The 27,028-nt window shown below is 38.4% G+C and overlaps 1 protein-coding gene across 6 annotated transcripts in view; it reads right to left on the bottom strand.

The window, feature by feature from the left end:
• Positions 1–27,028, bottom strand: part of erc1b (ELKS/RAB6-interacting/CAST family member 1b) — a 184,026-nt gene that overhangs the window by 133,227 nt on the left and 23,771 nt on the right. For 4 of the 6 annotated variants that reach the window (XM_079624519.1, XM_079624520.1, XM_079624521.1 and 1 more), the window contains exons 3-9: positions 19,980–20,396; positions 17,535–17,609; positions 16,405–16,560; positions 15,775–15,867; positions 13,705–13,872; positions 12,977–13,144; positions 2,321–2,458 (exon numbers count right to left, since the gene is read on the bottom strand). In XM_079624519.1, coding sequence (XP_079480645.1) covers positions 2,321–2,458; positions 12,977–13,144; positions 13,705–13,872; positions 15,775–15,867; positions 16,405–16,560; positions 17,535–17,609; positions 19,980–20,396 — 1,215 coding nt within the window. The remainder of the gene's footprint in view (positions 1–2,320; positions 2,459–12,976; positions 13,145–13,704; positions 13,873–15,774; positions 15,868–16,404; positions 16,561–17,534; positions 17,610–19,979; positions 20,397–27,028) is intronic. The other 2 variants (XM_079624522.1, XM_079624524.1) reach the window with 1 other exon arrangement.

Genomic DNA, 27,028 nt, shown 5'->3' with positions numbered 1-27,028 from the left:
GAGTGGGCCAACACCTGTCAAAATTTAGAAAGAGCAGACACACCAATTCCTTAATTCCCAACTTAAGCGTAACTCTGCACGGCTGGTGGAACATATTTGAATGAACACATTGGGCGTCCGATCCATTAATCTCACACATGTGTCAACTTTGGCCAGGTGTTGGAGGATTTGGCCGCGTCTTCTTTCAGAAAATGGAAGTAACTTTAGCAGAAATGAGTCAGATCTGATGTGAACGGCTACTATGCTGTACAGTGCGCACTTTAATAACGTAGCAAAAAAAGCACCTTTAATAATCCTGAGAGAGGAAAAAGAGACACACAGAGCAATAACGCGAGACAATAAGAGGTCTGAGGAAAGAGTGTTTTGGCGCAGCCTCGCGTTCGCAGTCGATGGCCTGTGAAAGAGGACGGCTGGAATCATGGAGAGCATCAGCCTCCAGCACTTTCACACCCGCGCCGGCCAAAACTCACACACAGAGCGGCCGAACCGGACAATAATAACACAGCTCTTTTTGAGGCCCGCACTGCATTTCTCACCGCAAAGGCTGTATTTCACTCTCCCGAGCCGGCGTTCCTGGACGCTCCTCGCTGAGCTGTGACATTAAGCATGACCGCTCATCGCTGTGCCAGCTAACTCTCTTCGTGATGCTCAGCACCGGGGGTCAGAATGAGCCTCGTACGGCATCCGAGGCGTGTGAAGGACTGAAACGGTCTGCGTGAGTGAGGGAACGTGGCGCAAAAGTGCATACGTGTAGGTGTTGGAGTGTGTGAGTCCACTGAACGAGCCAGAGCTCCCCTTTTCAATATGCAGATGGCTGACAAAGTTGATTTCCACCCCGCGGCTGGGAGGAACAGGAGGCCCAAACCTCGGCGCGTGAGGGTATGTGAGCGAGATGAAGTGGGGAAACGCAGAACAGCAGATCGCCGCCAAGCTGCGGACACACAAGACAATGCTAATAACCCCCGGGTTTACTTCATTCATATTCATGAGGTGGAGTTCGGGGAGTGGGTGTGGGGGATATGTTGATTCAGAGAGCCGCGTCATCTGGACGTCCGTGACCTGAGACATTCAGAGAGGACTGCGAGAAGGTGTTGGCGAAGACAATCACACATGCGATGTGAGTTGATGAGAAGTGACGGGGATTGACCCGTGGATCCGTGCGCTTGCTGGGAGGTCAATCGTAGTGCGAGAATGACTGAGGCCTTACATAAGGGTGTGTGACAGAGCAATCTTCACCGCTGTCACACACACACAGCTTCTGCTGTACAGTATATGTTACCTGTGAACTCGTGTCCTTCAGAGACATAACACACGCTACTACCATTCATAGAGTAGTTCATAATAATATTAATAATAGTAACAGACTAAATGCAAGATTAAAAAAACTAATAATATTGATTTACACATTAATATTAATTATTGATTGTAGTTAGAAAATACTTCTACAAGACAATACTAATATTAATAAAAAAATAAAGAACAAAATTGTATATTTATATAACATTTACTGTTAGTATTAGATTATACATTCATATTAAATGTATAAATTAAATTTATACTTCATTCATACTTAACATTTATAAATGTACTAATAATATTAGATCATACATTAATATTAAATGATAAAGTTAATAATAATAACAATAATATCTTACTGTAATATTTATACGTTTACTAATGGTATTAGATTATGCATTTATATTAAATAACATTAAATTAATAATAACAACAATATGTTAATATATTATATTTAATTAACATTATATATTATTAACATGTCAAATATTAATTTGATTTATTATTTATATATTTATAAATTATTTGTGTTATTTACTATTATTTAATATAAATGTAATATATAATATTTACAAATTATATTAAATATTAATTAATATTAATTATAGTAAGAAAATACTATTAACACAAAATAAACAACCAAATGTAATATTAATATAATATTTACTATTATTAAATCATTCATTCATATAAAAAATTATGAATAATATGAATGATAATAATTTAATGTAACATTTATGTATTTACTAATTACTAAGGTCGGACCCTTCACTTGCTGTAATGCTCTAAAAAACGGACTACGGATATCAAAAATACAAAACCAGTGCTTTAGTTCCAGTTAATGCAAAAAATCTCTACCACCAATCCAACTGGGCGGTGTATAACTAACAGGCCGTTGCTTCAAACACTACGTGGGTGAGAATCATGGCAAACAAAATGTTGGCATCATAACAACCCTAAACCTGACAGGGTACAACCCGACATTGATGGATTTAGGTGTCTGTAAACGAACGTGTGTGTCCACCTTCTCCGCCAGGGCCTCCTCCAGCGTGGTGAGCGCCGTGTCCGTGTTTGAAGTGTCGGCCTGCAGGGATTTGACGCGCTCCTTTAGACTGGTCATCTGCTTCTCTTTATCCTTCAGCTGCTCCTGCAGGTTCTCAATCTGCACAGAGAGAGAGACAGTTTTACGACATCCAACTGCTCCAGATGAAGACATATCTATTAAAGCACAATAAACAACATTTACTCACACTTAAGCTCAGAGTAGACTAAGTGAAGCCATTTTTCATTTTATTTTCAGCACTTGCACTTACAGCATTCCATATGTAACATTAGGAATGGGGGATCGGTTAAAAACAATCTATTTTTTTCCCACTGTTCAGCTGGAAATAAATAATGACCTCATTAGAAGCATATTCAGAACTAATTCTCTTCATAAACTTTCCTTATCTGCGTGCGCGGCTGGCGTGTGCGTGACGCCGCGGCTGATGAATGACACGGGAGAGATGGGCATTTCCACGTTTCGCTCCATTCATCATGTCCCGACAGCTCAATGAAAAGACTGACTGTTCCTGTCCACCGTTTCACATTCAATTAAACGCTGACGGATTTGATAAATAGTTGCCGTTTTTGTTTCTTTTAGCTGCTTTGAAACAACCTGCCGTTGATAGAGCGGCTCTCTGTGAAAACACATTTTATCAGCAGGCCTACCTCGAGTGTTTAGATTGAAAGTTCTTGGGCTGAACAAGATGAAGAGAAAATATATGGTCTTCGATATGAACGTAATTGTTTTAAGACGTATAACCAAATATTCTAAAATGTTGAAGTTTTGTTGCTATGGCAGCAGCCAGCCTCACAGCCAACGAGAATGAGAGGTATATCACAAAATAAAACAAACATTGTTTTATTGTTTTTTTTTTATTAATACATAAAAAATCATCAAATTCTAATATTATTATACAAATATTTTCATTATTTTTAATTCAATAACACATACATACATACATACAGTATATATATTTTTAAAAAAAATCCTGCATGTCATGTGACCATTAACTATAATCAGAGAACTGTGAACTTAATTATTTATTAAGGCCGAACTTATTAACTTAAAATCTTGGGGTGTACTTCAAGTAAATATATTAGGTCAAAGAGACAAATGCCTTCCACAGACAAAAGTACATGGTGTAATGACTAAAAATATATTTATTGTGTTCGTCAGGAGCTAATTAGATATGCAATATTGCAATGTTAAGAAAACACTCCTTAAAAGTGAAATGATTTCTGTAAATCCAGTGATCAACTACTGTGTGTGTGTGTGTGTGTGTGTGTGTGTGTGTGTGTGTGTGTGTGTGTGTGTGTGTGTGTGTGTGTGTGTGTGTGTGTGTGTGTGTGTGTGTGTGTGTGTGTGTGGCAGTTTTTAGTGGCTGGTTCTTTGTGTGCAACAAATCTGGAAGACCTTCTGATCCTATACAAGCAGTAGGCTTTTTTAGAAAGGACAATTTAAAAGCTAAAAAAAAAAAAAAAAGTAGTAGGGAGAATCAATGAATTATGAATAATTTACTGCCATTGTGAGAATAACATGTAATCATGTAATCAATAAAAAGTAACTGTAGTCTGTAGACTTGTATTTTAAAATGTAATATAATCTAAAAAGTACATAATCCAGATGTATTTATACATGTAATCAGTTACTACCCAGTGTGTGTGTGTGTGTGTGTGTGTGTGTGTGTGTGTGTGTGTGTGTGTGTGTGTGTGTGTGTGTGTGTGTGTGTGTGTGTGTGTGTGTGTGTGTGATAATTATTAATAAATAACTTTTGTAGCTAATATTATTATTAACCAAACAAAATGAACATACCAAAAATCTTTGGAGCACATCTCTTATATCTTTTCTCCCTTTGTAGTTTGTTTCCACGCCACTTCCTGTCTTTAAGTGCCTTGCGATTTAGAAGCAGAACCATTTTTTTACTCAGTTCCCGGTAAGGAGCGAGAGAAATCTGCAAAACTGTTTTTCAAACCAGACCACTGAGAGAGATAAAGCTGTGTCGACTTATGAATTTAATTAAAAGGGTGAATGTTTTGGCAAAAGCGATTACAAGGATAACAAATGTAGGCAGAGGGAGAAGTGAGAAGAAACCCAATAATGAATTTGCCCTGGTTCAAAAAAGCCTACACTTGTTGCTCGAATAATAAAAAGTTCGGCAGGGTGTGTTGTTTTAAATAATTTCACACATGTTTGGACAGATGTCGAGGTTAGTCTCAGCTGCTTTTAAAAAATAGGTTGTGCTGATTGGTCTCGATTTGTAAAGTTGAGTGGAATTGTGGCAGATTTCTTGTGGAAGACATAAACAGGAGAAGTGTGTGCACATGCATGTCCATTACGCACAATTAAACATCTCCAGCCCCTCATTAATCAAACACACACCTGACAGCTCCACCTGTCCGACGACGCACGCATTCAAATGTCTGAACCCATCGCACACACTCCTCCCTCTGATATAGTCTGCGGTCGCCCATGAAACCTGCTTGTGTAACACAACCTGATTACGCTCGTCTGCCACATTACCCAGCGCCCCCAGAGTCTCGGGTTACCCCGCACAGCTTCGGCTATACGCTCATGAATATTTCATAGCGCTCTTATTTTGCATGTGCAGAGTCATATGATAACTGCAATTATATTTTGGAAAACAATCAGAGCATTGAGTAGAAAACTGCAATCCTGTCTCAGGCTAATGGAGGGAAAATGCCTTCATCTTCCTCACGGAGGAGACGGACACACAGATCTAGATTACGGGGGATCCATGTCAAGCCAAATGATGATTACGTTCAAAATAGCAGCCTATTAAAGGAGAGAAAGTCCGTGTTGGGATTCTGGGAGCAGGTTTAATCCGGAATTGGATGACCTGCTAACTAAAACTGAGAGAGGAACGCTCTATGTACTGTATATGGACACACACACACACTCTCACACGCTTCTCTGCCTCGTTTCTGGTTTCATCCGAGAGTGTGTGAGCGGATAAGAGACGAGACAAAAAGAGCAGCCTCCCGTCACAGAGATCCAAACACATGGAGACTTAAAGGGATTTGTGTGTGTGTGTGTGTGTGTGTGTGTGTGTGTGTGTGTGTGTGTGTGTGTGTGTGTGTGTGTGTGTGTGTGTGTGTGTGTGTGTGTGTGTGTGTGTGTGTTTGAGAGAGAGAGAGAGACAGAGAGCAAGAGTGAGAGGAGGGGGGGTGTCTGAATTATTAAAGAGTGTTTTGTTTCACTTAGTGATCCGCTGCTTGTCAGTGTGGTGTGAGCTCTGGAAACAGACAGAGAGGCACACGACACACAACAAGACAACATGCACACACACACACACGCACGCACAGAATGAAAAGATTTGAGCGTTTACAGCGGGTTGCATCAGAATTGTATGCAATGTGCAAGCCGAACAAAACAACATGTCAAACCCACAGAGCGGAGCGACGGGAGGGAGATCTTTTCTGAGGACTTTCAGCAGATGGGAACTCAGAAGCGACTATGTATAAGAGAAAAAGTGTTTGCAATATGTTTTTTGCGCTTATTAATATTACATGTCTCTCTGGAATACTTGATTCTGATTGATCAAACACGCCGTTCTGAGGTTGAATATTTCTGCATAATGAGCACTAAACTGTATACACAAGGGTCGATAACTATAACGATAAAGATATTGTTCTAAAAATAAAAGAATAGCAGAGTAATAACGGCACAGAGGAACAATAGTTGGGATCACTTTCATAATTTCCACAATAATTTTCATTCTGCCCCTTTGTCTGGACGGCTCCTTTCATGCTGGTCAGTAAACGGTCACTGTTATTGCACTTGCTATTGCACACGAGTAAGTGTTTTGAAAACATTATCCATATAAAACCATAATTAAATTATTATGAAATGATTTCCTTATGGTTTGTGATGCAGCTAATGTCGGATCCAATACAGTGGATAATCCAATACTATTGTGCGATGACTATTCGCCGATGTCTTGATCTGGAGGCGGTCATATGCAAATGTATTTATCAAATATCAAAATGAGCCGTTTTATGGAGCTTGATTAAATAAATGCTTTGTTTATAACTAGGAGGACGTTGCAGGATGCTTTAATGGTACAAACACCTCTTAAAAAATATTATGATTTCTCATATCATGACCCCTTTTAATAGCAATTTGATTTTTTTTTATTTTTTTTATCCTAGTACAACTCTGCAATCACTTTTTCTCAAATCATTAAATAATTTAAACTCAAATGTTCATTTATTTATTTGAAAAAACAAATAAGTAGCCAATTTGCATTGGGGTCTTGATCCACCTGTCAGGATCTATTTTGCAACATAACACGTGAGTGTCATTTATGAGAGGTTTGTTGAAACGGAATGGGTGGCGTCGAACACACACACTGCTCAGTAATGCAAATGTGTGTCAGGAGTTTGGCACCTGAGTGGGTGAGACCTGACAGGTAAGTGGCATGACGCCAGTCTTTGTGTCTGCAAACTCCCACACACAGAAATAGATTTCCCTTAATTTTTCAAAATCGTCAAAATTCATATTCCAGCTTTGATCACCATATGTTAGTAACTAGTTGCCGTGCCAGGTCTGTGCCGACTAGTTATGGATCACATGACTGCAGTTGCACTGGTTTGATACAAAGTGACAGCAGGAGGGAAATTCCAGTGTGTAACTGCGCCTCATTAGCTTTATATAGTAAATTGCAACGGACACGTATATTTGGAATAATGCAAAAGTTCAAGGTGGTCAAAGATTTACTGGTTGCAGTTGAGGCGCTTTAATGGGCATGAATTTAGAGACGTGCAGTCATTTATCTGAGAGAGTTTTACTGTGGGAAGTTTCAAAATGCTTCCCTTTATAGAAGCACTTCTGCTACAGTGCAAAGCTAAAAAAAAAAAAAAAAAAAAAATGAGTTTCTTATTTACAATAACTATGATGTTTATAGCAATTACTGTTTGCAAGTTTTTACTACACATGAAAAATGCCATTCAAAAGTTTCTGGACAGTAAGATTTGATTGAATATTGATTGAAAGAATCCTGTAAAAAAGTTTCCACAAAAATATTGAAGAAGAAGAAGAAGCTTTAACATCACAGGAATAAATTACATTTTAAAATATAACCAATAAAATAAAATAATAGAAAATGGTCATGTTAATGTTTTACTGTCTTTTTCATCAAATAAATATAGCATTGGTGAGCATGAGACTTCTTTCAAAACATTAAACCCAAACTTTTGAAAGATAGCGTATCATCTTTATTTGTATTTTTGTAAAATATTTATTAATTTAAAATGTACAATTAAATTAAACACATTATAAAAATGCAAATAATAAGGGGCCTGCTATTGCAATAAAAAATATATATCAGATCAAATTTCAAAGTACAGTATTACCATTAAAAATTTTAATTTAAAACTTTGTTTTATTTGCATTTTTATAATTGGTAAAACAAACATGTTATTAAAAGCACTTTGAAATTGAAAAGTCTGAGAAACAGGGTGATGAGGAGGAGGAAGTGTCGATTAATTACAAACTTCTGTAGAACTTCTTTTCCCCAATTAAGTGGAAAGCAGAGAGGATCTTTCTCTCGCTCTCTATCAGACTGTTAGGGGCTTAAGACTCTCGCCCTTTTGATGTGGGTTTTATCATTATTTTAACACAAGGCACTTATTAGCATGTGCCCTCTTAAAGCTCCATTCTCTCTGTCTGTGTGTCTGTGTCTCTCTCTCTCTCTCTCTCTCTCTCTCTCTCTCTCTCTCTCTCTCTCCTGAAGGATGGTAACAAACAATGTAAGAGGCTCTTTCTCAGCAAGATCACAACTCAGTCCCGACACGCTCTGTTTAAGAGGCTTTCCTTGTGGTGCTAAGCCTGTTAGCCTTCTTCAACTCCTTAGCCGTCGAAAAGAAGGGGGGGCACACAAGCGTTCTGCGTTCTGAACCAGCCTTTAAAAGTGTGGCAAATTGGAAGTTCTTCATCCACGGGGGCGTTTCAGGGGTTAGTGAATGTTCAGGGTTTACACCAAACCCTCTGTGAGTGTGCATAGGGACATCCTTCGATGAAATGCTGGAATATGATACACTCGATAATACATGTTGAAACGTTACTTGTGCGGTGAGTCATTGTTAATGAAGTAAAACTCTCAATATTAGTGGAGCGGAAACAAAAAAAATGTCCCACTAAACTTATAGTCTCTGCCAATTTAAAAAATGTGAATGGATTTTTAAATAAAACAACAATGCTGACCCTTTTGGCTTGCAAAAGTTTTTTTTAAATGATTTTGAAAGACATCTCAGTAACACTTTACTTAAAGCCTTTATAATGCATCATAGAGGTATTCATAATGCACATTATATATTTTCAGAAATAATTATAAACAAAGTTAAAATGCATTATAGTACTTGCAGATTGTTAAATTAGATAGTTGTATCTTTGAATGGATTATACTTTCTAAAGGTGAATTCAATGAATAGATCAGTATTATAATGTGTTATAACTGTGGTTACAATTATTCATGAGACCATACAATGCATTATAAGCTGCATTACAAGGAATAATTAATGTATTAAAAATACTATAATAATGCATTATATATAAAGGCTTAAAGTAAATAAAGGCTGCATTTACTGGATTAAAAAAATTCTACATTAATCATTGTGAAATATTAACATTTTTCTTTTTCCATATATTTTAAATTTTCCATATATTTTTCTATATTTTCTATAGCATCTATATTCTGCAGCCATTACTTCCAGTCTTCAGTGTCACATGATACTTCAGAAATCATTGTAGTATGCTGATTTGGTTGAATGCTGAAATTAATCACTTTATTCAATGCAATGCATTCTTACTGAATAAAAGTATTAACTTCTTTAAAAAAGGAAACGAATCCTTTTGAGCCCAAACTTTTAAACGGCGCAGTCCAATGCACAGTGTACTTTGATGACAGGTTTATGTCGTCAAGGTGTCGAGTGTGTTCAAATGTTAGCGGGCTGAATGCTTCTTCTAAGAGAAATACGGTTGCTGGATATGCTGAAGTTTGTGAGGTTCATGACATGTTTCGTGTTTCTTAATAAAAGTGTTTTGCAAGAACCTCGATGTCCTGGATTGTGTTTCAAAGGTTGCCAACAAATTCCTTGAGCAACGCTGAATATTGGGTGTTTATTACATCCGAATGGAGCGAAACTCTGACCACAAAGTCAACAAACAGGTTTAGTTTCTTTGGTGTCGTCTGCAGACCAGGATTTATGCGCAATTATTTCATTTTGTTTCAAAATAAGATGTGATGTGCCGATAGTCTGAAGCCTATTTTTGTATTAGTTGCGATCCTAAATGGATTTAATAATGATAAAAATCTCCAGACGTGGAAACTTTATGGTAAAAAAAACTCCCAGAAGCCCACCCCTAGCGCTGCCCATGTTCATCCACAAGACAAAGTGTCTCTGACGACCCTCTCATGCCAAAGAGAGCTGCTCTCCATCAAGACGCTCGACTCGGGTTTACATACTTGAGCGAGTTCTGCTGAGCGGTGTCTTGTATTCCGCCCTCCTTGCATTAACAAATGTTATTTTCTGCAGCCTGTCCTGCCGTGAACTTGCGAAAGAATTCCCATCCAAACCGCTGTTTTTTCAATATTTAGTTCGGCCGCTTCCACTGCGGATCTGTCTGCCACCTTATCTGACAGTTGCAAATTAAATTATCGTTATTTTCCAGGCTGTTAAAGGGTAAGTGTTCGGTTAAACACAAAACACTGAATATAAACAAAGAGAGAGAAGAGCGGCCCCAAACTCTCGGCAGCCGCTGGAAGAGGTGTTTTGCTCCGTTCGGCGTGCACTCGCTCACATCCGCGCAGGCAAACCGTGCCACGGAGAAGGCAGAGAGCGCCGCACATGAACCGGAGCCGCTGGGAAAACAATTACAAAGCCAAACAGCTCCGAGAGGGAGAAAAAATTATGTTCAGACATTAAAGGAGAGTGCGGGGAAAAAAGAAACGAGCCCAGGCTAGGCCTCCTCTGAGAACGAATGCATACATCACAGGACATTGTGTATCTATTCATTTACTCACTTATATATACACAGACACACACAGTCTAGGAAAGCTCATTTTCGTATCCACAAATGGAACAGCGCTATGTGTTGTTTGAATAAAACTAAACCGTGTTGCTTTTTTAGGGGACATATTCGACACTTTTTAGCATTTTATTTTTCCCTAAAGTCTGCTTGTAATGATAGCAGGTTTTAAACATCAAAACCAGGAATTATTTGATTTTTTCCCATTATATTTTCCACTCTCACTAACCTTTCATATCCATGCAACAGCTGTTTTTGCTACTTAATCTCGCAGAATTCAGAATTCATGCAAATGAACTTTGCTATGATAGACTAACACTTCCCTAGAGAGTGCACACATCATTCATCAGGGCGGGTAATGTAATTCTTATGTGAATGTAGGTGGTCTTATGTTAATGAGCTGATGGCAAAATCATGATTTGAATCATGAACTACAAAACTGAGGGAGTTTAGACAATAAATAAATGTAATAAATGTAAACTATGCAATGATTTTGTCCATGACGTCACATAGACTGTGACGCATTTCCTTTCACTGTAAAATTTGTAAAAAAAATAAAAAAATAATAAAAGGCCAGCTATCAATCATGTTACACCCCATTTTTATAAGCATCATATTACGTACTAAAACCAAATTATTGGAAAAACAAAGTCAACATGATAAGAACTACCTAAAATGAGAGAAAACATGTTTACATGACGAGGGCAGGGTTTATCTAGCCAGCCACCAGGGGGCCGATCGAAATATTTTGGCTTTACTCTTCAGGATGTGTGCGGCACGCTTGAAATGTCCCCTTTAACAGGACAGAAGGTTTCTAAAAATGTGCAATGATCCGTATGTGCTAGTTTTTCCTAGCTGGATGTAATACTGCTTCCTCTGTATACGGTCTGCCGTTTTCTCGTGTTTGACCTGTGCGTTGAATGGTGTCCTGTTGAGCAGCCTCGTGCATACCTTCATAGCACTGTCTCAATGTGTTATGGCCATTAGGAACAACTCTGGGGCAATACAGAACGGATCAGGCACTATAATGGAAACTAAATGTTTCTCTTTCTGTGGCTTGGGAGAGCACTTGGCTTAAAAAAAAAAAAAAAAAAGAAGTTCATTGTGCCCCCGATGACTCTGAGAGGCTTTCAGACTCAAACTGTGCAGAGAAGCAAAGCGGCTGAGGCGAAGAGAGAATGAAAACAGCCAAAACAGAGACAAAAACTATTATGAGAAAGATCAGAAAATGATAAGAAAGTGCCCAATCTTTATATTTGAGACACTAGATGTAGATCCGGGTCGCTAAAGACACAAATATGTAATAACGATTGCTGAAACATTCATGCATTTAAAGGGTTAATAAAACATGGAAGAACACAAAAAACTATTGATGATATTCACAAATTTGGACATTGGATTATGAATATAACAATAATTAAGAAAGAAACTTGGAAGAAAGCAAGCATTTGCCATTAAAGCGATATCCTTAAGTCTGAATTAGAAGCAAACTAAAAAAAATCACAACCTTAAAAGGTCTTCCAGGATCGCTATTATCAGTCAAAAGTCACTTCCTGTAAACTATGAGTGCAATTCAAAGGGGTACAGCTATTAGCTATTTAAGCAAACATACTTCAGTTCTACTTTATAGCAAATGATCCATGTGCTTCTTTGGGAAACTTAATCGTAAAATAACATATGACACAAGTTACAGCGATCTTAGGAGCATGATTTGCAACATTATCCCTGGAATGTCCATTAGAGAGATGCACAACTTCCTGTTTTCCCAATAAAGGTGAGCTCACTGTGGGTTTCGTGCACTCAGACTATCCCTAAGTCAAGATTAATGAGGCAGCGGACGGGGGGCTTGTTTGTACAGCCTATGATCTCAGCGCAGAAGAACTGAAACTGATAGTCGGATGTGACTGCGAAGCATTGCCTCATGGGTCACCATGGAAACATCCTCTGACAGACGCAAGGAGAGCGGCACGGCAAGCTTGAAACATGTCAGTGATAGCTTTGACTTGTGCGCCGATTTCTGTCAAAGTTTGTATATTGTGGAATGAAGTTCAAAGCTGCACCCTAAATACTGACGATGAAAAGCGATGTCGGCGGGAACGGCGAATGCTACGGCTTCCTGTATATCCAACGTGCATTTGAGGTAGAAGCAAACAGCTGTTGCATGGATATGAAAGATGCAGAACAGACATATAAACCCTGGCGCCCGCTGTTAGCCTGAGGTTAACGGCCTGTGTGTGTGTCATTTCTGAGAACAGGAGACTCCGTCGCCATCACAAACACAACTTTTCCCTACTTTTAGAAATCAGAAATTTACACAGAGGGATATTTGGTGAGGCTGGCTTTGTGTATTTCGCCAGAACTCATTAAATGTGGCGTAACAGTGCCATCTGTGTTCAGGAGGAGGAAATGACATGCGTTTGAAGGGCGCGTCGATGTTTACGAATGCATACGCTACCGCAATGGTTCTGCTGGGATCCTTGGAAAGGTTCGCGTCGAACACAAAGCTTTATTTGCTTCCAAAAGCATGAAACCCTCGAACCTCAGTTTGAAGTAAAACACTATTTTGATACGGTTTGCCACGACCTTTACCTTTTTCTGCAGCACGTTGACCTTGCGTTCCTTGACGTCAAGCATGTCTTTGAGGTCGTGAATTTCTCCGTTGAGCGTTCCCTTCTCCTCGGACATTTCCTGAATCTGCTTGCTCTTTTTATTAAGCGTGCTCTCCTTTTCTTCCAGACGTAGACGTAGAGCATCGACCTGAAATGCACACAGGCACAAAATTCATACAGACGCATGGACTGACTCTCAATGTACATTAAAGTACTATTATTCATGACAATGTGCAGGAACACACTAATACTTGGCCAGTCAAGGCACATTAACCATCAGCTAAACTCCATGAATCACATGCTGGCACTGGTAACACTGGATTATGATAAAAGGTGTGATGATAGACTAAGTACAGAATTAAAAGCACACACAAAGAAGCCATTCATGCCTTAGCAACTTCACAACAGCCCAATAACATGTTTGATACAACAGTGCCCCCTGATGGTCAGGCAGGGAACCTGCACTGAAGAATGTTTTTAACCAATTGTAGTTATTCTGGTTAAGATATAATATAGTTATCTAGCTGGATAACTAGATGTGATTATATCAGAATTGCAACAATGATTATTGATCATTTTCCAACCAAACTTTTTTCTTGAAAGTCAGTTTGGTAGAACAACAACCCATCGAGAACTTCAAGAAATTCCCATCTTTGTAATTTCTATTTTACTTTTATCCAGCCATGCTATTCATTGCGTAACTCTTACCTCAGTCTGCAGGATGGCAGCACGCTGTTCTTTGGCAGTGAGAGACTCTTTGAGTACATCGACGTGCTGTTTGCTGTCAGAAAACTGATTGGTAAGCGTCTCCAGTTTAGTCTGCAGGCCCAAGAGTTCGGTGTCCTTCCGGGACAGATCCTGCTTCACCTGGTCAATCTGTGCAAGTAAAACAGTCAGTCTGAATGTGTGGAAAACCCTCCAGAAAACTCCTTCAAGCTCTGGTGAAACACATTTCCCCTAAAACACCTTCATCGGATGCAAACGCAGCAAAACAGGATGAAACCTGTAGTCTCAGGTCTGATGCGAGAACAAAAGTGGAATATTGTAATTATGCCAAGTGTTAAGCTTCATCTAAGACAAATTAAACTTGCAAACTCCTTGAATTAGACTCCTCAAGCAGGCAGAGCATTACCAGGCTGTTTTCTGTGAAGAGAAGCACTTGATGTATTGAGCTTAAATCATCTTTACAAATCATCCACAAAACACTCGTTCATGCTTGCAAACATTTGAATTCGGTACACATTTAAATCCATTTTTACACACAGACAGTAAACAAAGAGTTAAGACACTATAAAAAGTGTTCATCTGCAAAGAAAAAGACAAACATCACAGTCTTGGCATTCCCAGCATGCACTGGGGCAGCTATAGCAGGTTAGCATGGCCTAAAGCTGTAACTCTACTGGCGGCCAGTCACCCTAGTGAAAAAAGGCGTGCACAGGAGATGGAGAGAGAGAGAGAGAGAGAGAGAGAGACAATTCAGAGTGATAGAGAGAGACAGACTCAAGCCTCGTGGACATTAGTGCTCTCAGCTCTACTCCAACCAGCGCTACAAACAAGAGGGAGAGGAAGAGAAAGACAAACGGGTGAAAAGTATCGTGGGAGTCTAGAGTGGCATCCGACCTCTCAGCACAGCACTGGGCGACTCTGCTTTCCTGATCAGAGAAACCTTGGGACTTTCAACTGTACCCATCGGCCTGAACCACTGCCGCCCACTGATCCTGGTATTATGACCACAGGCGGCCACTGAGAACGAGTCGAGACTCAAAAGCTAGTATTTTTGAACAGTTCCCTTCACCGCCCATCGTTCCCTCCTTCGCCCACCCTGATCATACTGTCGAGTAATGCTACTGTTTGTCTTTGTGTCCAAAAGCACTTTTCCCATGAGCTCTTTAGTCGGTGGAATATCGTGTTCTGTTCAAGTTGAATTTAGAATGGAAAAAAAGACTGAGGTGTTAATCAGTGTAAAAAGCCTAACGTGATTCGAACACTGGGGAGATGGCATGCACTGATTTTACTGTAAAAACTAAAACTATTAGAAAATGTTTATGGTAAACTAAATAAAGCTGAAATATTTTTTTTATATATATAAATATTACATAAACTTAAACTTATAAGAAAATTCGAGAAAAAATACCTTGCTAACTAACTGAAGTAAATATATTTATGTTGAACAAAAGTAGTACAATTACTGATACTATATATATATATATATATATATATATATATATATATATACACACACACATTTTAATTTAAACATTTCTGTTTAGAAAAAATACTGGGCTAGGCCTAATATGATGTCTCTAGTATTTAAACAAAATAATCCAACACAAATATAGTGAAAAATATATCATGCATCCCAAGATTATGTCTGAAGATTCACTTTTTATATCTACTTTATTATTTTATTATTACTTACACTATCACTATACAATATATGCAGTATCAACTTCGACCATTGGGGGCGCTTTATTTTTTACACTGGGATTTTTTCTTCTTCTTGCCCATTTACTCCGAGAAGGCAGCATAAATAATGTATGACATTAACTTTAAAAAAAAATTATCCAACACCTCAGGGCTTTCGTAGATCAGAGATAATTCCTCTTGCAGGAAAAAAAACAAAACGCCCTAAGCTAAGGGGCCGGCCGGTCGGTCAGTCAGTGGGCTTTTCTGAGGTTAGCGTGACCCAGAACCCTATCTGATGTCTGAGTGAGACGTTCTCTCTGGTGAGGGAAGCAGAGCTGTGCGAGTGCTAAGCCGGTTCTCTGGGTGTCTTACGGCAGAGGCCTCTTGCTGCAGCTCAGCCGCCCGCTTTCTCAGCTCCTCGGCCTGCGCTTCGCTCTGCGCCAGCTCGTCCTTCAGTTGCTCTACCTGTCAGGAGAGGGTGCTGTTACTGCAACAACCACCAATCACCATCCACCAGCTCGCATGCACGCCCTGCGGCCAATCAAACACCACCCCGGCAGCGTTACTAAACCAATCAGCATTCACCGCACAGGCCATGCGGTTACGATTTTAGCTGCAATTAAATGTCATTAAAAAGGATATGTTTAAAAGGTAAACAGTTTCCTTAGGAAAAATATTATACATACAATTAATAATTCAATTTAAAAAAAAAGAAGTGAAAATATAAAAACAAATTAGCATTGTAATAGGTCAAGATAAAAGTTAGTAATGATAATAACATAATAATACGATGAAAAATTTATCAAGACAACTTTGACCAGATAAAATGAAAATGTAGACAATGTTATGCTTATTTAGCTAGTTGTGATGCACACCATGTCATATTACAGCACCACAAGACGCCTGCTAAAATTCAACACCAACCTAAATCTGCGATCAAATAACACACGACCCGCAGAGGTTAAAAAAGCAGTGTTAATGCCCGTGAGCCACAGGTTCTACCTTATTCTTCATGAACTTGGAGTGACTGCGGTAGACCTCCATCTGTTTCATCTCCTCCTCTCTCTCCCCTGTGCTGAGAGCACCGTTTGACTTGAGCATCTGTATCTCGTCCTCCAGATCCCTCAGACCGCGCTCCAGAGAACTGATCTTAGAGTCCTGCAGAGATCAGAGAGGGGTTTGAGGACACCTTCAGTCCTACCTAAGGAGCTAGTTGCTTCTACAGAAGTGTTTAAAACTTCAAACAATCCTGAAATCTAATATACCATTTAAGAAACTAGCGTAACCAGACAAAATTACAATAAAGATCATTTCAAACAGGTTTTCCAAACACTTCCTCATAAACCTAAACATTACATTTAACAGTGTTATTAAATAAGTGATTTTAAAGATTTCAAGTGGGTGTTGCATGTAAAAATATGGGAAATGAACATTCAATATTTAATATTCAATATTAGTTTAAATAATGTTAAAAGCAGCTGATAACTGATATGGTATAGGTATACTTTGCATCTATACAAATATCTGCTTTAAAACGTGTTAATTTAATTTTATTGGGAAAAATGTGCGTAAACCGGACAAATCCAGTAAGGGTCAGTAGGATTTTTAAATAAATGTATTTGATTGGCTACAGTAATCCACAATATTGTGAAATATTATGACAATTTAAAATAACTTTTCTATTTTAATATATTTTAAAATGTCATTTAGTTATGCGATTGCAAAGCTGAATTTTGTGTCGCGGGATCCTTCAGAAATCATTAATATGCTGATTTACTGCTCAAGAAACATTTCTTATTATTATCAATGTGGAAAACAGCTTAATATTTTTGTGGAAACTTATGGATTAATTTTCAGGATTCACAGAAAGTTTAAAAGAACAGCATTTATTGCAAAAACAGATCTTTTATGACATTATAAAATGTCTTAACTTTCACTTTTGATCAATTTTATGTGCCCTTGTTGAATAAAACAAATCTAAATAAACCCCAAATTATTGAAAAGTAGTGTAAAATTACTGACACAACACGACAGTTTCAGGAATATGAGTAGGTGAGTTAATATGAGTTATTATCTGTTTTAGAAAGAACACTAAAGTTTGGGATTTCCTCACAACACACACACACACTTGCCTTCATCTCGATGACAGTCTGCAGGGCCTTGGTTTTGGCAGACTCTGGAGCTCCCTCATACCGTCTATGGAGATCCTGAGAAGAAAACATGAGACGAGGATCATGAGGAGAAACGACAGGAGAATAACGGCCTCCTCTACCGTCAGCCATCAGCTGATGAGGATCCATACCACCCCACATTATGTCCAGCAAAAAATGATAATAAAACAACCCTGACTTCTGATTTTAGACAGCCAAATTACAAACTCAGCACACTGATGTCGCTCGAACTCAATTCTGAGGCAGCAGAGACACTGGTTTGAGTGTTTGTGCATGACTGAGTCCCTTATGAAAAAGATAATGTACCGAGCAACCGACAAATAGAGTGAATGCAACGTCCTCTAAACACAAAGAGCCTGCACCCTCTGGGCAATCAAAGACCTCAAAATCATCGTCCAAACACAAAATATGGACGAGAGAGAGAGAGAGAGAGAGAGAGAGAGAGAGAGAGAGAGAGAGAGAGAGAGAGAGAGAGAGAGAGAGAGAGAGAGAGAGAGAGATGTAGAAAGCTTATGGAAAGCAGAGCAACGCTTCAGGGAATTTAATTGTTGAGAGCTGCTGTCGCACAACACTCATATCTGACAACATTACTATCTATTCAAGGATGTTTTGACTGCTGCTAAAATACATAAAAATTCATTAAAAAATTATCAATTAAAATAATATTCAATTAAAAATTATAATTAATTTGGGTTTGAATTTTAATTACATTAAAGAGAAAATAATTGAAAGTGTGATTTAGTTTTACATGATCCTTCTTCACCGCCACTGTACCTTTAAGAGTTCTGTATGTAAATAAGCTCTTGCTGAAGGAAGCTTTAATACATCAACCTCTTTTAAAGTGCCTTTATTATTTTTCGAATACTATACCTTTCATGCAGTGTGTAGTATAGATGTTTGTGAATGTAAAAATCTGTTCAAAGTGTTCAAAAGGCTTCTTGAACTTTTTTCATGTGACACATCAACATTTGCAACGTCACCATCATGTGCATCCCGTGGCGTCAGGAAGGGGAGCAGGTGCGCTGAGCAGACATACAGAACGCCAACTCTTTTCATGAGCAATCCGCTTCATCTCAGGTTTGTCTGCATCGCCCCGAAGTTACTGTAGCAATATAGTTGTGCGCGCATATAAAAAGCACAACTTTGCCTTCGTCAGTAAACGCTTTAATGAGATTCTGGAGTCTGAAGGAGAGCATTTAATTTACGAGTACAAAATACAAATCTGGCAGTTTTGCTTAAACTGAATCTCTGAACTACCTCAAAGTTTTTGAGTTCTGCTAACTTATTCAGGTTTACAGTGTGATCATCTTGTCAAGGTTTTCTTTTTGTAATTTTCGTGAGGTACCTTTGTGCGCAAACGCTGCCTATAAAGTCACTGCCTGATAAGGGCAGGGACAGGGAGACAACATGTCAGCTGCCTAAGCTTTTGGACGCAGCCATAGTAAGAATTGATTGTGACATTTCATTAACTGGCCACTAGATGCCGCTGTTGCCAAAGTTAAGTTGCTAATGGGCGTCTCAGAAGATGCCTGACAGAAATACAGAGTGAGAACGGTAGACAGAACTCCTTTCAAAACTACCTAAACCACCATAACAGTGTCCTGACAGCATCGAGTCTCATTCTGAGATGAAACGATGCATACAGGAATAAAACGGTTGCCCGATTCATCAAGCACATAAACTCACATCCTTGTCAGTCCAACTTAATAGAAACTCGCAACCTTTACGGTATGGTTATATTTCTGTCAACAAAACACGAATGTCTCTTATTTTACTCATAAATCAAAAACCACTAAGCTAAAAGCCCATTGGAAATTCCCAAGGGAACCCTTGACTCAAAAGCTAATTCTCCTCCATGTTAAGGATTATAAACTGAACAGCTCTATTATGCAACAGATCTGACTTGAGAAATTTGTTGAACTTGAATAAACATCAGATCCTTCCTCAAGATGAACTACTAAACTAAATGTGATGAATGCGTCTTCCGTCACATTAACAGTTTCTGCACTCAGCATCAACATCCGTGTCTCCTTTCATCAACGTTCTTGTCAGTCTCACCCGTTTCTATGGCAATAAATGTTCAATGCCTTCAATTTGTAACAGGTTTCCCCCTCTCTCACTCCCTCTCGGTAAGCTTGCTCGTCCGGCACAGTTTAAAATGACTAATCTAGAGCCCTTGATTCAACATCACCATAATTGGGAGTGCAAGCAAAAACATTTCCGAATCATCATCATCATCATCATCTCTGGAAAAAATGACCAGGCATCTTTCCCAGAGCAGCTGTTTAATGTGTGCATTTACTGTTATTCAATCCACAACATGTTCTGAAGGTAGAAATAGGTCATGTTTGGTCGATTAAAGGTTGCATTAGTGCTGCTAGATGGTTCCCCAGCGCTCTCTCTCACCTCTCTCAGCAAGGCCGTGTCCTTCTCCCTCTGCTCCAGAAGGCTCTCCAGGTGATGGATGTGCATCTCGGCATCGGCCAGCCTCCGCGTGCGCTCGTGGTCCTCCTCGCTGGCCTTGGCCGACAGCCCTTTGCTCTGCAGCATCTCCAGGAGCTTCTTGATGGACTCGTCGCGGGCGCAGAGCGTCTGCTTCTGCGTGTCGATGCGCAGCTCCATCTCCTCCAGAGTCTTCCTCAGGAGGAAGAGCTCCTTGGCCTGCCGCTCGTGCTCGCCGTGCAGCCGCTGAAAGTTCTCCTCGGTCAGCTCAGCGCTCAGGGGCTCGCCGGGACCAACGCTGGAGTCCTGCTGGAACAGCTGGTTCAGATCCCGCTGGATCCGCAGCTCGTCCTGGAGGGCCTGGATGGTCATCTGGAAATGCTGCAGATTCAACAAATGAAGAAGAGAAGTTTGTGTAAATAACATGCTTGCAATACTACAATTCGGGCTATATTTGGTATGTGATATAATCTAAAAAAACACACCCACATTTTAATACAATATATTATTAGGCCAGTCAATTGAGTTAATAAACACTTTATTTTAAGGTGTCCTTGTTAAAGTGTAATTATACAAATAGGTATTGAGTAATAGTTATTTAACAACATGTACTATATAATTGTTTGTAATTATGCATAATTTACTGTTATGGCTCTAGTAAGTAAATGTGTAACAGGGACACTGTAAAATAATAGTTACCAAAACATAAATAAATAAAAGCAGATCAAACAAAAACAAAAAAACATATACCTAAATAAAACAAAAATAAATAAATAGAAACAAAAATAAATTGATTAATAAAAATAAAGCAAATAAAAATGCATAAACCTAAATAAATATGTATGACATTTAAAAATATATATAATAAATAAATAAGAACAAACAGAAATAAAAACAAATATATAAAACACAAATAATAATCAAACAGAAACAAACAGAATTAATTGATCAAAATAAATAATACAAATATTTACAACATTTAAAAATAAACAAATATAAAATAAAACAAAACAAATAAATACTACATCAAATAAATAGAAACAAAAAAATAAAGTAGTAATAACTAATAAAAACCTAAATAAATATGAATGACATTAGTACAAAAATAAACAAATTTAAATTAGAAAAAACTAATTTATATAAAAATAAATAAACAAGTAAACAAACAACGAACACTACGAGCAACTCGCCTTGCATTTATTTAGACAACCATGGCATGGCAGGCTACGATACTCATATGAATAATTCTCTTTAACCTTGTATGCCTCCTCCAGAGATTTCTCAAAGCACTACATCAGCTGTAAGGATCTGCTCGGGACACTCAATCTCTGGGGGTTGGAGTGAGTTTTCGGCTCTAAAGACAGACGGCTGTTACTTCCACCTGGAGCAGATCTCTAGAGACCCGGAGTAAATACAGGCCACTCTGAACCACAAGTCCCAAAGGACAGGGACACATGCTATCCGTCTGTCTCAGAGAGGACCAAATAAGCAGTTTACAAGAGCTACGCTGGAACAAGGAGAAGGTAACTGAAGGCGTTTGGGAACTGGGAAGGCCAGAGGGCATGAATTTAAGAATAAATCACTATGGTTACTGCGCCCTTTTCTCGAACACTGTAGGAAAATGTTACAACCAAAAATAGGCGGTATGATGTAACAAGACAAGTGCTTTGATTTAGGCAGGTATGAATATGAATACTACTATTCATATTTTGTACATGTTTTTGTCTGCATACAGCAACAGGTGCTCCTCCATGAACTTGAGATGTGAGACAGAAGATGCTGTTAACTTCCTTTTAAGCACGATAAACCAATTTACATACAAGCTTTCAAGAAAACACCTGCTTTTGGCACACGACACACACACGCACGCACACACACATGCACGCACGCACACAGCATAGTCTAATGAAAAAAGTGAATCTCATGGTCATCAGTAAGAAGCTTTGAATACTACACACATATACAGAAAGAGACACTGGTGGCTGTATTACTCTATAAATATTGACAATATTCTCAACAGTTTCTGATGGCACCACAGAGACAGGACTCTACATTATTCATTAGTCTCCTCTGGCTGCTGTTATCTCTGTTGTGTGTGTGTGTGTGTGTGTGTGCATGTGGAAAAGAAAGAGTGAGAGAAAAAGACAGAAGGGAGAGAGATAGGGACAAAGAAAAATGTATAATGTACTTGTATATACAGTATTGACTGATGTTTTTAGCGGTCACATTTTTTAATTTGAACATTTAAATTTAAATGAATAAATAATATTTATAAATAGTTAAATGATATTTGTAATTAACTAATCAGCAAATAAATATGTAAATGTAAATGTAAAAATGAATACATTTAAATGAATAAATAATATTTATAATATAAATAATTAAATGTTGTTCGTAAATAAATAATTTGCAAATAAATATGTACAAATAAATGTAAAATGAATAAAATGTTAAACAAAAATAATAAATAAATAAAATGAATGAATGAAAAAATATAAACAAATGTAAAAATAAATACATTTAAACAAAAATAAATGTATATAAAATAAAATAACAAATAAATAGATTTTAAAAAATAATTTCCCTTGACCCGTTTACAACTACAGGATTTGAATTGAAAACTGATGTAGCAAACAGGATGCAGAATTGTAAATCAAATTGTATTTTCCAAAAGTTACATTAAAATAGAATAAAATTGGCAATGACCCCTGTTAATGTTATTAACAGTTATTAGTAATTGAGTGTAATCTGTACTTGTTAATAATGTATTTAATATTGTGCCTAAAGTATTATTAGACGGCTGACAATAGTCATAATGCACTTTATTTCTCTTTTTGTATTATATCTACTAAATTTTTTTATTCTTATGAGTCACAATGGCAGTAGCCTACAGTACAGATATTAATTTTAGTTTAGTATTTATTTTAATATTAAGGAATTTGCATTCAGCTTAAGTATTAACTGTCAAATGATTTGTCTTTGTATATGTTTGTCCCTCAAAATATTCAGTTTTGTCATAGGTTATTTTTTATTTTTTATTTTTTTTGTTCATTGTTGTTGTTCCGTTTGTTCTGTGAAAAAGCAAAAACATTCAAATAAATGTGTAAAAAAAACTTTTTGAAAGACTTAATAATATGAAACATCGTTCAGAATGAGACCAGATTCATGCAGTGCTTGTGAAATCACTTCTAAAGAGCAAGACGCGGCACACACACAAAAATCGATATGAAGTATCAGCCAGCCTTTAACTCAAACCGAAGAGGAATAAAACCTTTGACAGGACAAAGCAGGGATCTAACATCTTAAATCTTCAGTTTGATCCTTTACTTTATTTTAACATAAAGTGGCGTGTGCGCTAAAGAAACCTAAAAGGCTGAGCAGGGTCAGGCACTGAAGTACAACATTCAGGCACATGGTAAACGAGGCAGATATTCAGTGATAGACATGAGAACAAATTGCAAACAGTGTAGTGAACAACCTAAACAGTGTAACAGGAACCGCTGTAATATAATGACGTTATCATCAGGCCTGCATGCTTTGCACATGTCTGATATGAGGATATTATATTCATAGGACTAGCAGAGGTGAGTCTGAACGCCTCCAACAGGCCTATACATTAGAGCAGATCCCGACCAGACACAAATATCAGATCGATAGCAATATCAACAAGCCATTTATCAGGGTATGCAGTGGTTTGGATTTCTCTCACACACACTGATAGTATCTTGTGCAATTGACGTCTTTTCTTTCCACTCCATATCAAGCCACATCACACATCCTTCCTGGTGGAGAGGTTTGTCCTACGTCTCGTTCTGTCTCTAATCTCCACTCCTACACTTCAAGCAAATCTTTCCAGCCTAAAGGCACTGGGATTGACATTTCCTGCAGATATTCAATTCAAATACACAAAGAGGCGTCCTGCTTTACCACATCCGCCCTGAAACACACCGGCCCACCGCTGGAGATGGAGATGAATCCCTTCTTGTTCCAGGACAGGTGATGAAACTTTATTTCAGAGATGCTCCGTATCAATGTTGCTTTTCAGAGTGAAACCATCACCAGACTACTACAGAATCTGGCATTAAAAATGAAAAACAATTCATGGCCATTGACTGAAACCTCTGGAGCATGTGCACTAACCACTAAGCCACAGCTGGAACTTATCTAAACTACTCTTGACTAAGTTAGCACAGTAGGGCATTATTACATTCAAAAATGGTCTATGGTCAATAGTGTACTGATATATGAAGCATATGTCCCGTTCAAACCAAGCAGATGTCTGTTGCTCAATACAGCGAATCTGTATAATCAACGGAATGGTAAATGGACTGCATTTATATAGCGCTTTAACAGACCCATGGCCACCAAAGCGCTTTACATATTGCCTCACATTCACCCATTCATTCACTCATTCACACACTGACAGCGGTGTCAGCCATGCAAGGCGCCATCCAGCTCGTCGGGAGCAGCTGGGGTTAGGTGTCTTGCTCATGGACACTTGGTCAGGTGGAACCGGGGATAGAACCACCAACCAGTGTAGACAACCTACATGAACCACTGAGGGAACCGGATGCAAAATCTGAGAGGGAAAATCCTTGCCCTCACACAAAATGATTCCTCGTAGCTGCTAGTGGTGTGATTTTTATACCCGAGGCCTAAGTATATACTTTTATTGCTGATGCCAGTATTTGCACTTCCCTTTGCCAGACTCGAGGGTCCAACACAAGACTGACCGCACAGAACACACACACACACAGTCCTGACAGACAGCTGTGCTCAAGAACTACTGGTACAAGTCCATGGCCTGAGGGTGGAGCTTCAGACAGACTGATAACTCACACAAAGCTATCGGTCAGCCTCAGGCTGAAGACTCTAGAAGACTGCTTAAAAGAACAGACCACAGGAGAAAAGTATGCTGTGCAGGACAAGATGGCCAAATGGGTTTGTTTTCTACAGCAAAAATTTGAAACCATTCCTACCAAGTTGTATGGTATAGAGACAAGCACTCCTGCTGTTATACGACTGGCTGGACATGAACACCTAACCCACCAAACACTCAAAACTTTCAGGGGGAAAAAAAGGTACAAAAGCTGTGACGGTGGTCGTACACTATCAAAATATATCCCCCCGTGTACCTTATTTACCCCTAAAGGGTGCATATTAGTACCCTTTGAAAGGGAAACACCCCAGTGACTGCTTTTGTACCTTTTCTGAAAGTGTAACCATTAGCATTCCCATTCATCATAGTGGAAGCTGCAGCAAGAGCTAACAGGATCTTTCTATTTCCCTCCATGTGTTTTTTTTTTTTTTTCTCACTAGAAGGATCGGTCTATCCCGGTCCAGCCCCCACAGATGGAATGTTTTCAGGAGAATGCCAAACCACAGAATGCAGCGGAGAGGGGAAAAAAAGTTGACAGAGGAATCCACAGGATATTTCAACTGCGATGGGATACTGAGAAGCAGCCCACAGTCTTCAGAAGACTCAAAATGAACCTAAACTAAGGATAGGCGAGAAGCGATGGGCTTTGTTTTCCTAATAACGCGATGCAGAGAGGCTGTAATCTCAAGCATGTGCAACCTCTGACCCTTAACAACCTTCCAGCATTCCACGAATGTTAGTTGGGCCGCGATGAATGACCTGAGCGGCTCGGCCAATCAGCACAGACTCACTCGGCCCGTCACAATGCTTTGCGCTGCCTTCAACTAACATGTTCCAGAGAACAAGTATCCCACACAAAAATGCTAGATCCACACACAGCAAATTTCATGGCATACTAGGAGGATCCAGTTTGGTTAAGAGACATGTTTCATCTTACAGAAATAACCAGAACAAGTAAACTACACTTTTATGAGTATCAAAGAAGGTCTAGATGTGTCTGACATGCATATAAGGTTAGGAAAAGTGTAGATCTTTTAGCATTATACATTTTGTGGTAACTTTACTGAAGCACATACCCATTTAAAATCAACATATCAAAATTGACTTTTTAAAAATCACGTTCAAAAATGAAATGAAATGACTTCCCTCTCCCACTGACATCATTAAGGCCTTGCAGACTTTTTAGTGTTGCGTAGTGTAGGACGGCGCAATTATGTAGACAAACATGGAAGTTAGTATCACCCTGGTTCCGTCAACAAAAAGCCATTGATCAACCAAAGTTCATGATTTTACAAGATATCTTCAGAAATGAACTCAACTTCTATGAATTTTGAAGCCTAAATACAATCACCAGAAGTAAAACACACAATCGCACCATCATTAAGTGTCTGACACCTCTTTCAATCTTTATTTAAAATCTAAAAGCTGATAAGTTTGAGTTATGATAGTCCGCAAGATTGTGAGTATAAACACAAAAAGGCTGTAAAAGTGTGAGTAGATGAGTTTGTCGTGAAGACTTTCAATGTCCCAGACAACCTCTGTATATTTAGCTACATGTTGGCAACTGCCTTTTTCAAGACATGACAAAGCTTAAGAGAAAATGACACGTGTGGTTTTATTGATCTATTTTATGTTGTAGGAATACAGCATGAAGATATCTAGAGACTGTTAACCACAGACCTTGTTTAATGCATTTAACCAATAACCCATTGACTTTGGGACAAGCAGTGTGTCTGGATGCTGTTAACCAACAACTAGCTATAGATATCAAGGTTTTAATCTGGTCAGGCTCAATCTGGTGTATAACTTCCCCTTTTAAGTAAGACGTGCTGAAAATTGAAATAGTTTTAAGGCTAAATTAAAAACCTCTCTCTTTAGTCTGGCCTTCCTGTAATATTTTATGTTTTTAATTTAATGTTTTCATTATTTTAATAATCCTTATTAAAAAAAAATTATTCTTGTATTTTGCTTGTACTTGTATCTCTTCTCTCTATTATTTTTTTTTCTGCCTGTAAAGCACTTTAAACTACATTGATTTGTTTGGAAAAGTGCTATATAAATAAAATTACCTTGCTTGCCACAATCAAAATAATTTTAAATGTATAAAAACTCCTGTTCTATATTGTTTTTCTTC

This window comes from Phoxinus phoxinus, assembly GCF_949152265.1.
Source record: "Phoxinus phoxinus genome assembly, chromosome: 9".
NCBI lineage: Eukaryota > Metazoa > Chordata > Actinopteri > Cypriniformes > Leuciscidae > Phoxinus > Phoxinus phoxinus.
The sequence above is the reverse complement of the archived record's forward strand: the minus strand, read 5'-3'. Positions and strand labels throughout refer to the sequence as shown.